We start from the raw sequence: 16,786 nt of genomic DNA, 5'->3' as shown, positions 1-16,786 counted from the left end.
TTATTAAAATACCGTACTTAACATTGTTTATGAGGCTTGAAATACAGAGGCAGGTCACACAACTGTGAAGAATGCACTTGGAAAACATCATCAGCAAACAATCTGAATAGACATAGAAAGAGGAAAAAAACAACCATATGGAAACACAGGAAAGAAAGGCAGCTTTCAAGCCTCTAGAGGAAAGCAAAAGCACTAGGTTAATAATGAGAAAAAATAAATATAGATTTAAAAAAAAAAAAAAGCAAGTGAAAGAGGGTGACAGGAGGAAAATGGATAAAGAAGGCAGAGGCTTCCTTCCTTTGTCATCTTTTCAGTCACTTTGGAATACTCTTGCATCCAACAGTGACTTACCCATATTGCTCACAAAACTCTTTGTAGAGAGGAACTGTATTTATATCCTCAGTCCTCAGCTTCAGCTGTCCCCATTCTGCCTTTAACATTTCCAGTTGCTTCCACAGTATCAGGAAAGATCTCAGTAAGTTACATGATAGGACTGGATCCTGATGCCTCAGCAAAAGTTTGCACATTTTTTTGCTGCTTTGCAACCAGTTAGTACTTGTGTCAATCATTTCTGCCAAGTTCTGTGAAAAGTCATAGAGAAATATTTTGCTTCAGAAAGTTTTATGGCAAGTTTTTCACATGTTCTTTTTTGCTTAATAGCATCTCATGCAATATACAGTGGAATGAGACACGTGACAGCCTCTTGCACAATCAAAACTTGCCGCTGGCCTGTACACCAGTGTCCTTCGGAGCACAGCATAAAAAACAGGGCTACTTTTTGACTGCAATGAGTACTTCCATACAGCAGAGATGGGGATAAAATTACACAGAAGTGAAATCCTTTGTTATATCACTGCTTCCTTCAAGTGAGTTATCTTCAACATCAACTCTGCTTTTTTCTCTAACTAAAAGTATTGTTATAGAAATCAAACTCTTAGCTCAGATCTTGAAGGAAGCAGATCTTAAAATAACTACATTTGTCCTCTTCACCCATTTTACCTTACAAATTGGTCATCATTATCTGTCTTCCATCACAAGCAGTTTGAATCTCTCCCCTCTCCTTGAACCAGACCTTTGTGTAGGTTCTGGCAGGTGCCCCCAGCAGGCATCCCTCACATATATGTCCACAACACAAATACTCTGCCTCTCCATAACTAACTTTTTTTTTTAACAGTGGCCAAGCTGCTCCTTTCCCTTTGGCACTGAGTAGCTCTTGCTAAAGAAAGAGCTGGGCCTTATGTGGGCTGTGGGGAGAAGTCAGGACAATCTCCACTTTCTCCAGAATTCTAGCAATACCAGCAGGCCCTCAAGGTGCATCAGTCACCAGGGCTTCTCTCAAGAGCACTCAGGATTTGTAGGAGACAACATTGTTCCCTTGGCTTCTTACCAGATGGACAGAAGTAGGTAAGGTTATTACAACATTTCTCAGGTCTGGGTCTCTTAGTTCGCAGAGATTTGGTTGCAAAACCTAAAGGAGTCCTATACAGAAGCTGTATGATGCCAGACAAACTGAGTTGTCAGAAGTACCTGCTTGCTCTTAGCTAATGAGGCTTGACAATCATTGTGATCTTCCACAGCACAGCTGTAGCAGTTCTGCAAGACATCCTCCATTAGAAACTGCATTGCAGTCAACTCCCCTTGAGCAACTCTTCGGTCTGCATCACTCAGGTTGCACAGGCACAGCTGGAGAGGAAGGGAGAGTTTGTGAAGGTCTGTGGCTCAGAGCTTACCAATAGCAAATCTCAGCTACTGTGAGCACAGTTGTTTTTTTTTTTTGTGTGTGTTATAAACCCAAATAGAGTTCCAGCTTTTAGCACCATGGTCCTAAAACCCATATGCCCATGCATCAAAATAATCTGATTCTCTAGTTCTAGCACACTAGAAAAATGAGAATTATAGGTTCATTATCAACAGAAATGCTCTGCTCTGCTTGGAGAAAGATCAAACATGAAGTAAACAGTAGAATGGACTTTTGGACAGAAAAAAGGAGAGATGTTTTTGGTTCACTCCTGTTCTTTAAAAAACAAAGACAGGAAACAAGATAGTATTTGTTTATTTTCCTCTTGCATTGTAGATTCATCTTGTCTTTGTGTCTTTGAACATAAGCACAAAGCTGCTGTCTTACAGTACCTGCATGTTGTAATTTACATTAATTGAGTTGTTGATAGTGACTGGAAACAATCCTCCATCCATTAGGAATGTCCTCCAAGGAAAATGCATGAGTGTCTAAAAGAAAAGAGACAACTGCTCATAAATAAGAACAGCATTCAATTAGTTATGAGACTCCCATATAATTTGATCAAGAAAAGGCAACTCAGAGGCCAAGATGCTTGATCTGTGATACACTCTGCTCTGACTTTGAAAGTAGGCCATGTATTAGAAGAGAGAAGCATCTATTATCTCTCTTTGGGAAGGAAGCAATAAGATTCATTCCAGAATGTATTTCCTACCAAGATGCTGTGGTGCTTCTGCCTCCACAGAATAGCTCCTAGGTTCCTACTCAGTGACTGCCAATCACTTATTGCTGGTCGTATATTTCAGAGGCATCAGGACAAGATTCCCCAAGGAGCCTACATCTTATTCATCAAAGACATTGCAGTTTTGCATGCAAGTACAAATCTTGTTTCTCCATTACACTAAAGAGGTCTTATGTGTCATTGTCACCAAAATCAAGGCAGAAATAGAAGAAAATTCTATTCCTATAACTTCTTGTTCAGGAAAGGCATTTTTAAAAATAAAACAATAGTATCGAGTATTGGAAAATTAGAACGATGGGATTAACATGAGGAAACATGAACTTTGAATGGTCATCTAAAATTGCCTATTACCTCAGAACATGCTAATATCACCAGCCAGCCTCACCTTTACTTCCCTTAGCATTACACCAACTTTTTTTGCCAGTGTTATTCAAAGCGCCTCTTTAGCATACAGACAGCTGATGTGGCATTGCGTACCTCTGCACGATGATATAGCTAACAAACCAGTAGACCTAAACACTTCATGTATAATCATGACAGACGTGACGGGCAAGCAAATCTGCTGCCAAGTGATGAGAGAGCTCATAAGGATTATTACCCAAAACAGAGAGTTAGTAGAAACAGCATCAATAGAGTAAAGATAGGCAAAACATTCCAACGTACAGCACAGAGAATAATTGCATTTTGCTGACACCACTGTGATTACATTCCATCCTAAATTTTTATTATTTACTTTTGTAGACAGCATTTTCTAAGACCCCAAAAGATGAATCAAGTTAATAAGCTGTGATCATGGGAATTTTTTTAATTAGCTATTAGGTTCTTTGCAATATGGTAGGGAAAAGTAAGCACTCCAGCAAGAACTGCAGAGGACTTTCTTCTCCAAAGAGCTCAGTGCAAATAGATGAAGACTGTCTCTGCAGGTATGCTTTACTCACCCTGCAGCTTTGAGGATCCAGGAACTGTGGGAGCCGTAGCTGTGAAGAAAATGCACTCTGAATCACAGAGTTACTAAGTGGAGGCAGTGCATGGGATATCCTGTCTGTAACATTCTGGTAGGCTGAAACATTCCCTGAGGACAAAAATGTCTCCCTGTGAAGGAACCAAAATTTTTGTATTAAAAATAATTTAGATTGCTTCAAAAGTCTCCAAATGTTCTACAACAAAAGCTACTTTTTACTACACCCTAGGCATCATGTAAATATATTATTCAACCAAGTTTAGTCATGATTTTGCCATTTCAACGCAGCCTCCTTGTCATGCTCAATTCACCTGTATTTCATTCACATGCTTTCAAAACAAAGAGCTCATGATAAAGTGGATCTCACGATATGAGAAGCAATCTAGGCTCCAACTCTTTCTGTAGCTGCACATGCTCCTTTGAATGGCAACTCTAAGAAAAGGATCTTGTTCTTTCATTTTTGACACACACACAAGCACTCTTAAAAATGCCATGCAGTTCTTATCAGTTGCAGGACTAACAAAGGAATTACAGGGACAAATAACAGCTTCTGGGATCAAACTTGGCAAAGAAGTTCATAAAGGAATAAATTAGTGCCACACTGTACACCCTGTGTAGGTGTGTTGTGGTAGAAATGGTGTTGTAAAAATAGAAACTAATTGCCCATGCAATAAAAATAATAAAGATGAAGCATATGATAAACTGCATTTCTTTATACTTCCTGTTAACACACAGTTCCTTGTTTGAGAAAAAGGTCCTACCTCACGAGTCCTACTTACTCCATGCAGCAACCTGTTCTGTGTCTTTGATCATCTGTGTGGTTTCTTGGGAACCTTCCTGAGTTCTCTGTCCTTTCTGTTATGGAGTGCCAGAACTGCATAGCCTTATCAACACTGATTTATTCAGTGATAGAGTGGTGTTCTTATTTTTGTTCTCCATACATTTCCTAAAGGGAATTGATTTGATTTTTTTTTCTTTTTTTGATCGCTACTGCACTGAAATGTTGACAGAACTATCTGTCACAACTCTGAGATTTCATTACTGCATGGTAACGGTTAAGTCAGAGGCTGTCATTTTACACATTGGGATTAGTTCCACCCCCCCCCCCCCCCCAGTTGCATCTTTATGTGCTTAATGACACACTGACCTCCATCTATTTTATTTTTGCCCTCAGTCTTATAAGGTCCTTCTCCAATCAGCCCTTGCCCTTCATGTCCTGGATATCTAGGTGTCATGTACACACCGTATTCAGCTTCAGTCCCTTTTTGAAGCCATCTGTGAACATCTGAACAGCACAGAAGGAAGTTCAGACTCCTGTGAGACACCACTGGTAGCCTCCCTTATCCACTACTACAGTCGCCCATTTACAGCCTTTTCCTTCCTAAATTTCAACAAATTATTTACAAATGTGACCCTCTCCTCCCATGTCCAATAGCTGATTAGACTCCTTAAGAGCCTCCATTGAGACTAGTAAAGCTTCCAGGGAATCCAGACAAGTCGTATCAACCTCTTATTTATGTTTGTTAACACTTTCAGGGAACACCAATTTCTGTAAAGCGTGAATGCATTTTCCAGGAGTCCTGACTCCTGCCAAATACATCATATTTGTCCATTCATCTGCTTTATTACAGTTTCTGTTAATTTGAACCTAAACCCAATTAATATTAGGTTTATCAGCCTGTGATTAGCCAAATCACTCTCGCAATCCTTTTTAAAAACTGGCAACACACCAGTCACCTTCAGTCTTCAGGTATCAAAGCAGTTCTATGCAAGAAACTAGACACTACAGTTAGTACTTTGGCTTTTCCTTTTTTTTCCCTTTTTTTTTTTTTTTTTAATCCTCAAGTTCTTTCATAATTCTTGAACATTATCTGCTCTTGGTAACTTGCTAAACTTTGTTTCAGTTCATTTCTCCCATAACTTCTTGTGACAACTTGTATTTGCAGCAGATCCTCTTGATGCCTCTCCCATAAAAAAAGGTTTCAGTGTGGGAACCTCTGCTATATGGAATCCAGAAACAAATTGTTTTTAAAAAAATGTGTGCTCTTGCCTTATCTTCGCTGAAGACCTACTGGCCCTACTGATTGGTAGTATACATTTGAATGTATTTGACCGCTCCTGATATATTTGACATAAGAATTATTATTTATCTCGATGCCTTCAGCAAAATTGTTCCTAAAAATCATTCCTGGGATGTCTTGAATCATTTTACATTTAGCCCATCGCAGTTTATACTCCCTTCTATTTTCTTCTTTGCAATGAAACTTCAGCTTTTTAAAGGACACTGTCTTGCTTTAACGATCTGTTTCATCTTACTGTTTAGCAATAGCAGCATCCTCATACCCTTTCTTAAGTCTTTGTTCACATGTGGTATACATTTCTTGAGTGCCTCCAGTATGTCTCCAAAGAGTCTCCATGCCATCTGCAAGGATTTAACTCCCTTAGCTAACCCCCCCCCCCTTTTTTTTCATTTAAGTATTCTAATTTTTATGTAGTTTCCCTTTTTGAAGTTGATCCCAGCTATGGTGATACTTACTTGGCTTTCACTGTTCCTTTAAGGATGCTTTATGCAAACACAGTATGGTTGCAGTCTGAACTAGGTCCTGTGTGTTATTCAGGACCAAGTCCAGGAGTTTTTTCTGTTCTGGTGGACTCCCTAACCTGGTGGCTCCATTAGATGGTCTTTGATTACACCTACAAATCCAGCCTTATGTCATGCCACCAATGGATTTTACTGAGGGGAGGAGAGTTGAAATTTCCTTTACTTTTGCATGTCCTGCCCTCGTTTCAGTTCTGCCAAGGATTTCTCTTGAGTACATTCAAACCATTCTGTGATCGCTACTGACAGACAACATATGGTAAGAGAGAGGGGAGAAAAGGGAGACAGTTGCTTTTTAGGAAGTCCTGAAAAATGTATCTTATTTTGGTTTCTGTGATGGGGGATTAACTTTTTACAGGAAGGTAAACGGAGATCTCAGTATCCTGGAAGTCCTATGCCTGCTATTAAGCACCCTCTGACACAGGAAAATATAAAATGTAGATCCTGTAATAGAACAAAAAGATGAATTCTTAAGTCTGCCTCTGCAGAACCTCCTCCCTCCTTATCCTCCTTTATTTGGTAAAGTATGAATCACAACATAAAGGTGCTATAATGTTCAGATAATAGGACAGCTGTACTCAGACATCCTGTGTTAAGATTTTTCAATGAAGCATGTAAGGACTCTTACCAAGTTTGGTGAAAACAAAATCAACAGGAGGTATATGTCTACACCTACAAGGTACATTTCATGATCTTGGAGCAGATATCATGCACAACATTTAAATTAATCTTTCCTACATCTTCTTTCTTGTGAAAGCCTCTTAAAAAGCCTCATAAAAAGTCTCTAATAAAAAAGGTGCCCCTCCTATCCCTGAGGGGCTGTAATTCCTACCGTAGTCGATGTCGGATTGCTGCATCAAACTGTAGAAACATCACTTCTCTGTGAGCAGCTAGCAGTTGGGCTACTTCACTGGGATCTAGTGGATTCTGGAGGCTGTCAATCATTTTCTGTATCTCTAGAAGTTCACTCCCTAGAGCCCCAAGAACAGTAAGTTTACCAGATAAGGTGTCAGGAAAGGCACATAAAAAATATCTCAGTTCTGTAAACACTTGTTCCCTCCACGTTTTTTCTACCTCATGACTTCCTGTAATTTTCTCTTTACCCTGGCAAGCAGAAGAAGAATGCACTTCCATCCTCCTCAGCACTACAAAAACATTCTTTAAGGAAAGAGATTATGATGGGCGGAGAATTACAAGGAGGTAGTAAGGGAGGACAAGGCACAGGAACGAAAAGTTACAAGCATCTTGAACGGTTCTGTTGTTATCCTCGCCAATTAAAAAGTCAATCGTTACAGAATGCCAACAAGGCCAGTGCTATATTCCATCTTATTGGTTATCATATCAAGATTAAATTTGTCAAATGGGAGCAGAATCATGTCCTAAGATGGCATTTTACAAATCCAAAGACCCAAACTAGTTGTGACCAGATTGATGATGATAGGGACAGCTTCTCCAACTATTTTCAATAAAATACTATTGGGGTTCAGTTCTATAAGCTAGTGAATATTTTTCTGCTAAGGCTCTGAAGTTTTTGATTCTCTTTAAGCCCAACAAAAAAACCTTCCCAAAGCAATGGACCTCTCTAAGTCATTTTTTTTTTTACAGGAGCACCTGTTCTTACTTGGTGCTTGCACAAAATGTGTGCATGGAGCTGGACTGCCTCCCAAGGTACATCCACTGCAAAAGTGATGTAACTTTGATGCACCTATTACAGAAATCCGATGTTCTTTCTGTCAGGCTACACAGGCTGTCATTGTTTAAGAAAGTTATATATTCTGATTTGAGAGAGAGCGAAAATATTCCTGAACAACAGCAACACGAAAGATCTCTTGGTCGGGAGCAACATAGTTAAATTGTTTGTACAAAATGCTCTGTGGAGACAGCAGAGTACCGAGGACTCCTCCATTGTACACACTTTCTGTTTTAACAGCGTGGTAGCTAGGCACACATTAGATGTGTCTGAAATTCAAGCAGCACCTTGCATATAATATTCCTCCTACATTTGGTTATGTGGTTTCTCACTGAGCACTGAGCTCAGCCCTTTTGATTGTTTCAAAGCTCATTAAACATGCTAATTTACACAAGTTTTCTCAGCCATTTACAAATGAAGTTACTATTACACACCTAATGGTACAATGAGCACACACCACAGAACAGGGAGTGCTTTTTGTTGGAGAAAATAAGCCCACTTCAAAATCAAACATTCACAAGCACAGTATTAAAATAAAAGCTATAACGAGTATTTATGATTCACTGAGTCCTTTCTTCCCTTCCAAAAAGAAAATTCAAGAAGATGTATTCAGAACTGGTAATAAAAATCTTGCTCACATAAAAAGAAAAAATACATAAGGGATCACATGACAAATTCGGACACATTGAAAAACAAAGCTAGTAATTTTTCTCAGTTCTTGAACAGTTTCATATTTTTACCCAATCGACGTAATCAATTTTTCATTTTTAAGAGATGCCAGGGCAGGAGGGAAGCTGTGCAGGTGAAGTTTTTACTCCTGTGTTGTGTCTGAGTGGTGCCAAATCTATAGGTGTATAAACACGAGCATTTCTAGGTGGCATGAAAACAGTCCAGCCCTGCAGCACACACATGCGCATGCACAGAGAAGGGACTATATATAACACGCCATGTTTTGAAACTCTGGCTCACTACACAGCAGAAATAATGCAGTGGCTGAAGAAAAACATACGCCAAGAACATTTCAATACTTGGGACAAGGTTGTCTTCTGTAACTTTAGTTGCCTGTTTATCAGTCATGAAGTTTAATTGGGCTTCTGCAACATTAAGTAGAGGAATACAGGCAGCTCCAGAGAGGGTTTCATCCCACTCACTATAAACACATTTTAGCTTGGGATGAGCAACTCCCACGAAGGTGTCTTTGTAATAGTGCCCAGAAAGGGTGTCAGTGACAGCAAAGGTACTCGGATAGTGGTTAGACACCAGAGTTACATACCTAACCACGAAAGCAAAGCTACGTAAATCCCACTCCTGCACTACAGGTTAGCATGAAGAACAGGTCAAAGCTATTAGGAGAGCCCATACTGTTTCTACACAAATACATGTTCATGCAGGACTACACACGCCTCATCTGTTTTAGCCTTTGGACATAGAACCAAGTGACAGATTTACTAAAGGAAGCAAAGCCTGCTTTTTTTAATCTGCTGGTAAAGACAAAATCCCCACAGGCTGACCAGATGGCTTAACAGAAACTTGCGAGAGGTGGAAGAGCAATTTTTGGACCATGTTTTCTGTTTCCTGCCGGAGCAGAAATCCTGAACCCGGTAGGTGAGCTGCTTTTCTGTGAGACTGCTTCAGACCTGTGTACAACCTTGAAAAATGACAGTCCTTCACCAGGAAAATGGAACAGAAAAGGCATAAAAAAATAGAATGGAATTTTGTTTTGATTTTAGTCTTCAGTTAACATCAATATCATCTTCAAACTTGCTTTGTCCCTTTCTCACCCTCAGCATTTCACACTCATTTTGCGGACTCGGAGAAATCTATCTTGAACATGCAGTATCTGTAACTTACCAATCCTTTCGGTTCCTCCCCAGTCTGGGGTCAGAGGCTCTGGGTTTAAGGCACAAAAAGAGTTTGGTGAATTTCCTAATTGAGCAAAAGCCAGGAGATATGAAACCACATCATGAAATGCACCGACAATTTCTAGGCTTAGGTGGAGAGCTCTGAGAGCAGCCTGCAGGCAGGACAAATGCACAAAGAAAACCATTCAGATGCTTGGCCTTTAGAAAATACACCAGAGTAGGAAATATTTTTGAACAAATATGACTTGGCAAATATGACTGTGTCCGTAATGGTGGACACACCAAAAGAAAACGACTCGATCTTCACTGATGAATTAATCTTAACGTCCCATCTACTTTCCCACTGAGGAAGGAACAGGAGCACTAATGGATGCTGCTACTCGTTAACAGGATGCACGCAGGTCCTGTGGCCACAACTGCTCCAGCACAAAGTCAGACCTTCCTGTGAGGGGCCCCAGGGCAGGGAGGGTTGTGATTGCAGCCCTAGTTCCTGCTGGAAGCTCTGCTTGGCCTCCCAACCCCAAAGACCAACGTCGAGTGCCAGATTTCATTCAGGCTCAAGATAGCACTCACAGCCGTCACCATACCATCTGGTGTTGCAGCTTCTGGTTTAGAAACTGCTACCCCAGTGCCTCCCAGACATCTTTCTCACTGTTTATCTCTGTCTAAACAGATGGACACTGCTTCCTTTTGCTTGAGGCAGAGAAACTAACGTGAGGAATATAAGAAAGAGATAAAACTGTTAGAGAGTGCCCAAAGTAGGGCAAAAAAAGATGGTGAAGGGTCTGGAGGGCGAGATGTATGAGGAGCAGCTGAGGTCCCTTGGTGTGTTCAGCCCCGAGCAGAGCAGGCCGAGGGGAGGCCTCATGGCGGCCTGCAGCTCCCTCACGAGGGGAGCGGAGGGGCAGGCGCTGAGCTCTGCTCTCTGGGGACAGCGACAGGACCCGAGGGAACGGCATGGAGCTGGGACAGGGGAGGGTCAGGCTGGGTGCTAGGGAAAGGTTCTGCACCCAGAGGGTGGTCGGGCACTGGGACAGGTTCCCCAGGGCAGTGGTCACAGCACTGAGCCTGACAGAGTTATGGAAGCATTTGGACAACGCTCTCAGACACGTGGTCTGGTTTTTGTTTTTGTTTTGGGGGGGTGCTCCTTTGAGGACCCGGGAGTTGGAATCAGTGATCCTTGTGGGTCTCTTCCAGCTCGAATATTTTATGATTCTATGATTCTTCATCAGCTGTCTTCATCACTGGCACACCCTAGCTGTACCCAGATTAAAAACACTGATGTACATTTCCTCATCTCCAATAACAAGCAAAATTGTTATGTGTATGTAAAGATGTCTACAGCCTAGAACAAAATCTCTTTTAGCATTAGCAAATACTGACCTTCTCTGGAAGCATCTTGAACATAATCAGCACTTCAGCAGGGTGAGGGATGAACCACAGGTTAAGGAAGGTGAGTCCATCTGAAGACAGCAAATGGTGTGGTCGAGGATGGAAGGATCTGAGTGATTGCAAGAAGTGAGAGATGTTTAACATTCTGAGACTTGTTTCTGCCTGTCACTTCCCTGAAAGATATATTTTATTTTTTATAAAACTGTTACTTGGATATTGGAATTGCCTCCAATATTTGGAGCAAGTGTGCTTTAGACATAACATTATTTAGTTTTCATGTGCAAAATATAAGGTAATAATTTGACCTTAAAACCTGCTGAGTTTGACAGAAATTTTCCTTTTATTTGATTTTCAACCAAGTCCTAAGATAGTTTTGTTGAAAAATTTTACAGCAGCACTTTTGAGTTGAGCTCAGCCACCTACTAGAACAGAACAGAACAGAACGGAATAGAATAGCTCAGAGATGATCTAGTCCAACTGCGTGACCACTTCAAGGCCAACCAAAAGTTAAAGCATATTAATGAGGACATTATCCAAATGCCTCTTGAACACTTAAACAAATCCTCCATTTAGTTCACGTGCATAGATGTATGCTCGAAATGCCATTTTGCCACCACAACTGTGTCTGTACCATATAAACAGGAAAGGTATACAAAGCAGAAGGGTGCTGCTGCAAGCCTGCAGTATCAGCTCCCCCCAGATCTTGCCATTATAGAAGTACCTTGGGACAGAGGTATGCATCTCCATGCATTGCTCTATAAATGCCCTGAGACATCATCTTCTGAACACTGGCATGCAGGTGCTACAGAGCTGCTGAGTTTTCTATCCCAAGTGGTAGCTGAGTGGGTGGTGAGAAAATCTAGCATCTCTTCAGTATGTCTAATGCCATTGTTGGTCCTAGTGATATCAAAACAGTACTCGTTACTAAAAACTATCAGGCAAAAGACCAGACACGGAGAGATGTTCCTCGACATGCTCTAGAAGGACTATCATCCAAGATGAGGGCTCAACACCTGTTCTTATAAGGTTCTGACTGCCCCATCCAAGGCACTGAGAAGCCCCAGTCCTCACAAATCCCAGGAGACTTGAAGGCATTCAGCACCGGTGAGAAGCAGGCACGAGTTTTGAAGAATTGTCCCCTTACACCTTAATGCAAGAAGCAAAGATGCCGGGTGGAGTTGTTTTGCATCATCTGCCAATTTTGTCCACCTCAAAGACAACAGGCATTGATTTATCAGTGCCGTGCCCCCTTCCACCACGTCAGAGAGAAGTCAGTCCCCAGACGGTGACCAATGCATCTGCTTATATAAAGCTGGGACATGAGCTGATCTTCTTAGGGCACTCAGAGTCTGTTCCCCAGGAATGTGTTTTTCTGTATGGAATGGGAGACAGGCAAGGCAAAGCAGAAGGCAGGCATTAAAAATCTAAATAATTATTTTAAAATATGATGTGCAATTACTAGTAGGCAGCCAACCTTTCTCTCTCTCTGCTTTTTTTCCCCAGAAGATATTAAAATGCATTTATTACATGAATAATTCATTTTCCTGTTTTTATATACAATATGTCATTTCTCATCTTCACATACATGAAGTACAATATGCAGTTAGTACATTCTGAGATGAGATGTAAATTCAATCAGAAGATTAAGTTCATCTCCTTCTGAAGTAAGTTTTTCAGGGTTTTTAGGGTTTTTGACTTTTTTTCTTTGTCTGTAAAGAGCAACGCTGAATGCAAAAAATAGACCTTTGGTTTGGGTGGGACGGAGTAATGAAAGGTTAAATGCTCTGTGTTGTAAGCACGGAAGTTATATTTGGGCAGGGTTTGTTTAACCAGCTGTCCCTTACTAACTTTTGCAGAAGAATGATAAGCACAAATTGTGCCTAAGGAAACTGCACAAGTGACGCTTTTCGGGGTGAGATTAGCATTTGTGCTGTAACTCTCCGTTTCCTCTGCTTGACATCACAGTCCGTAAATGACACCGCCACAGAGACAGCAAACACAGCGCCCAGCGCGTCTTCCAGAGGCTGAAGCACGTGCTCTGCCCAGATGCTCTCTGTCTTTACAGGCTTGAGGGAACACGGGCAGCACTCCGACAGCACTGCCCCACAGCAGCACTCTGCCAGCACTGCCCCATGGTTGCAAAGCAGTCCAGCAGAGTGTCACCCTGGCACCTACCTTCTCCAGAAACAAAACAGGGACAGTGCATTGCATCCACGTGAGCCCAGGTGCTGCTTACCCCAGTAAAACTTTAATGATTTGCGGTGCCATCTCCGAAGAAACAGCTAAAACATTGTTTAATCCTGGATAAAGCAGATTTTCTACATTATGGGAAAAAAACTAAACTAAAAAACAAAAACAAAAGGTATACTATATTTGGTCACACAGATACTAGGGCATTTTAAAAGTGTATAGCTAAGAGCTATGACCCAGTTTTTAATGCCAAATCTGGGAACAAAGAAACAGGCAGAGGGAAGGGAAGGACAGGATGGTCCTGCGCTACACAAAAACCGCAGCCCTACATTTCCCTCTTTCTTCTTTCTAACGTTTACTTTTAAGACAGCAGTTGCTGAGGGAATGTTTCAATAGCTTCTACACGATAAGACTTGTCCCCTACCTGAGTGCTCCTGCTTTTTTCTCAGGAGTACTGCTCGTGTTTATGTAACCTACTGAGGGTGGGCACAGGGCAGGTGCCCACAGCCCCCTCTTTGACCCACTGCAGCTGGGCTCTGTGACAGGAGATGGCAAAACTGGGAGGGAGAGGGGCTTCACACTATACATCTGGCCAACTGCAGGTATATATGTTATGAGCACCTCCCCTGAGGCTCTCATGAGTTGTTGGAGAGAGCAAGAGACACTTCTAGGACACAATTAATCTCATCCTATAGCAGGGATCTGAAACAGGTCAGATGAGCCATCCTTTAAAGCACTGATTGATAATCAGGGGCCCCTCATCAGATACGGGCATCTCCAATTAGGTGGGCTATTCTGGAACATTTTCACTGATGTTAATAAACTTCAGACTTTCAGAAAAATATATATGTGAAAAAAGCTTTTTATTATAATTATTCCCATTCTCATTTCTTCTGCTCTTCCCCCAGAATCTCTCCTTCCCTTTTTTTTCTTTATTCTATGTTCTTTGTGGTTTTTTTTCTCCCTCTTCACACCAGTCTTTCTCCACCACCACACCTAGCCACCTTCCCCCTCCAAAGCATCCATATTTCTTTCACCCATCTGCTGGTCTTTCTCAGCAGGAGGGATGGGCAACACAAGACCTGCTCCAAGCGCCTGGCAGCCACAAATGCAGGCAACGAGATTACTTCGGAAGATAAGAAAGCAATTGAATTTATGTCTTGCTATAACCTTCTAAATGCAGGCAAGATGGAAGCTAAATTTGTGCTTTCATCATAACTAATTGACAGTTCCTGTCTACAAGGTGTTTCTTAGCTCCTGTTAAACAGCAACAGAAAATGAAACATTAACTGGTAATGACTGATAAGGCAGGGATGAAAAAAGCACAGAGGGGCTGAGAGGGCAGGAGACATTTTTAATTAAAGCCTTTCCTACAGCTTTCTGCGGCTCTCCAAGGTGACTTTATAGCATGAATGCCCATTTGTGTGACACCCATGGCAGGGACAGGTCTGAATAGGGGCAAAGGGTGGATTGCAGAGGTACCCATACCAGCTGCTTTCTAGGTACTTCCACTTTGACTACCTCCGCCAAGTAAGGTTTTATATTTTCCTTGTGTTGTAAGTTAAAATACTTATATTAATATTTTTGAAGAATTGTAGTAGTATAATCCTGTAAAGTATTCCAGGGCATTGAAACATTTCCTTGCTGTTGAAAAATTAGCAGACCAAGAGGCACCTAAACAACTATCTAATTAGGGTACGCAAAGCTAGCACTTACTGATCTGTATGTTGAATATCCCACCAGAGTGGGATATTCACACACTCCTGAAACTCACCATGGCTTTCTTCTTTGCTAGATGTTCCAAGAGGAGCAGGTAGTGCTAAGACACTAAGAGCATCAGGTGTTGCATAGCACAAACTACAAATGTATAGGTTCTGCAGTCAAACTTAGCTCCTCTGAGCAAATAACTCGTCTGATTTAGTCCTTGCTAATAAACTACGTTAGCAAACAAAACAGCTGCTATGACAAGTAACCACTCTTGGTCCTAACTATCAAATGAGTTCAACAAAGAAAGTGGAAACTGTGTAAACACAAAACCCCTGACTGAAAGCACCTGGGGTTGGGGGTAGCCTGAGCTTGAAACTAAGTCTATTAAAACAGTTTATGTTGCTGTAGTCAGAGAAGGCTCTTTCTAAAGCTAAGATTAAATGTGTTACAAATGGCCTGTGTACAACTTTTGCATGCAAAATACTGTCGAGCTCAAAAGCTTCTGAGGGCATCTGAGATGGGAGTACAAAAGGCAATGCCTTAGACAACACCCAATGAAGGCAGGTAGATAAATGAAGAAAACGGCCTGCACCTCGGGCTTGTGATGGGGCTGGTCCCTGGCAACTAGAAACCAAGACCAGTATACATCCACAAGCCTACGACTGACATGGAGTTGAACAATAGGGAGGGGTTAACAATCTCCTTGTCAAGTATCTGTTGAACTATATTTTATGACTTGTTTGGCTTGTAACCACGTTCCCAAGCTTTGCTATCAGAACTAAACTTCTTGCTTGAACATTAACAAACACTTTTTTCTGTGTTTGCTGCTGAGCCTCTCAATTGCCAGGGGAAAAGATGAACAATAGCAGAACCAGTGTGCTGGGTGACTACTTTCACATCCGAAACCATCTGCCTGCTGGTGCTAACTTGGGCAGCCCAGAGATTTACAGACTGTCAGCATAAAGGGCTTGCCTACGTTTTGAGGAAGGAGATCCTTGTGACATTGCCAAACAGACCTCCCTTCTGAAAGGAGCAGATGATTTAGGGTCATCCCCTAGTCTGTCGTGTGCTCTTCCTCTCCCTAACTTCTGACAAGTCTCATGTCTACGACTGACTTGTTAACAGGTTTCAGTTCAATCTTAAATAAAGAAAATTTAAAGGGTATAACAACCTCACTGGATAGACTTCATCACTGAAGCAGAGGATTTTCATCCGGAGAATGCAATCATCCACTTATTTTCCCATTACATACAGTATTGGGACTAGAAGCAAGCACATTTCTGAGGTTTTACTTCTTTGTATGCCAGCTCTTGCAGGAGAGTCACTGTGCACATTCTCCATCCATCAAAACTAAATGAAAATTGGCCAAACACACTGCTCAGGGCACCTTTAGGCTATCACTTTCCTTACAAACATGTATTAATTCACCTCTACTTAGTAATATGCTCTGGATGAGAACTCTGGCCCCCAGGAACACATTTCCAAAGATGATACAAACCTGGGATCAGCTACAAGGTTTTCCTTTAAGTCTTGCTCCTCTTTTTTTCCTTGAGAGAGTCCAATTATAAAGTACTTGTCTCTGATGACAGGAAAATCATCTAAGAGGCTTCTTAGGCTATTGTAGTATGCAATGAGCTGTCCTCTCAGGGCATGCTGGGACACACGCTCATTCAGCCTAAAAAAGAGTGATATATAGTTATAATATATATTGTGCAGGACATCACCTGCCCAGGTAAGTTCTACCTTTGTTGAGCCTAATTTGTTTCTGCATGGACATCTTTGGCATCTTCTATGGCAAAAATTACAAGCTATGATTCTTCCATACTGAGACAACTAGAGGAATTAAAATCACAAAGTGGCATTTACAAACCAAGGGAAATTTTACACGTAATGCTTGTCATCAGACAG

The 16,786-nt window shown here is 41.4% G+C and overlaps 1 protein-coding gene across 7 annotated transcripts in view; it reads right to left on the bottom strand.

The window, feature by feature from the left end:
* Window positions 1-16,786, bottom strand: part of LOC310897824 (uncharacterized protein) — a 92,774-nt gene that overhangs the window by 26,563 nt on the left and 49,425 nt on the right. For all 7 annotated transcript variants that reach the window (XM_083831847.1, XM_083831851.1, XM_083831852.1 and 4 more), the window contains 8 exons: window positions 16,377-16,553; window positions 10,973-11,090; window positions 9,579-9,741; window positions 6,870-7,008; window positions 3,416-3,569; window positions 2,131-2,226; window positions 1,528-1,683; window positions 352-581 (listed from right to left, as the gene is read on the bottom strand). In XM_083831847.1, the coding sequence (XP_083687973.1) occupies window positions 352-581; window positions 1,528-1,683; window positions 2,131-2,226; window positions 3,416-3,569; window positions 6,870-7,008; window positions 9,579-9,741; window positions 10,973-11,090; window positions 16,377-16,553 (1,233 nt within the window). The remainder of the gene's footprint in view (window positions 1-351; window positions 582-1,527; window positions 1,684-2,130; window positions 2,227-3,415; window positions 3,570-6,869; window positions 7,009-9,578; window positions 9,742-10,972; window positions 11,091-16,376; window positions 16,554-16,786) is intronic.

This window comes from Anser anser (genome assembly GCF_964211835.1).
Source record: "Anser anser genome assembly, chromosome: 3".
Taxonomy (NCBI): Eukaryota; Metazoa; Chordata; class Aves; order Anseriformes; family Anatidae; genus Anser; species Anser anser.
The sequence above is the reverse complement of the archived record's forward strand: the minus strand, read 5'-3'. Positions and strand labels throughout refer to the sequence as shown.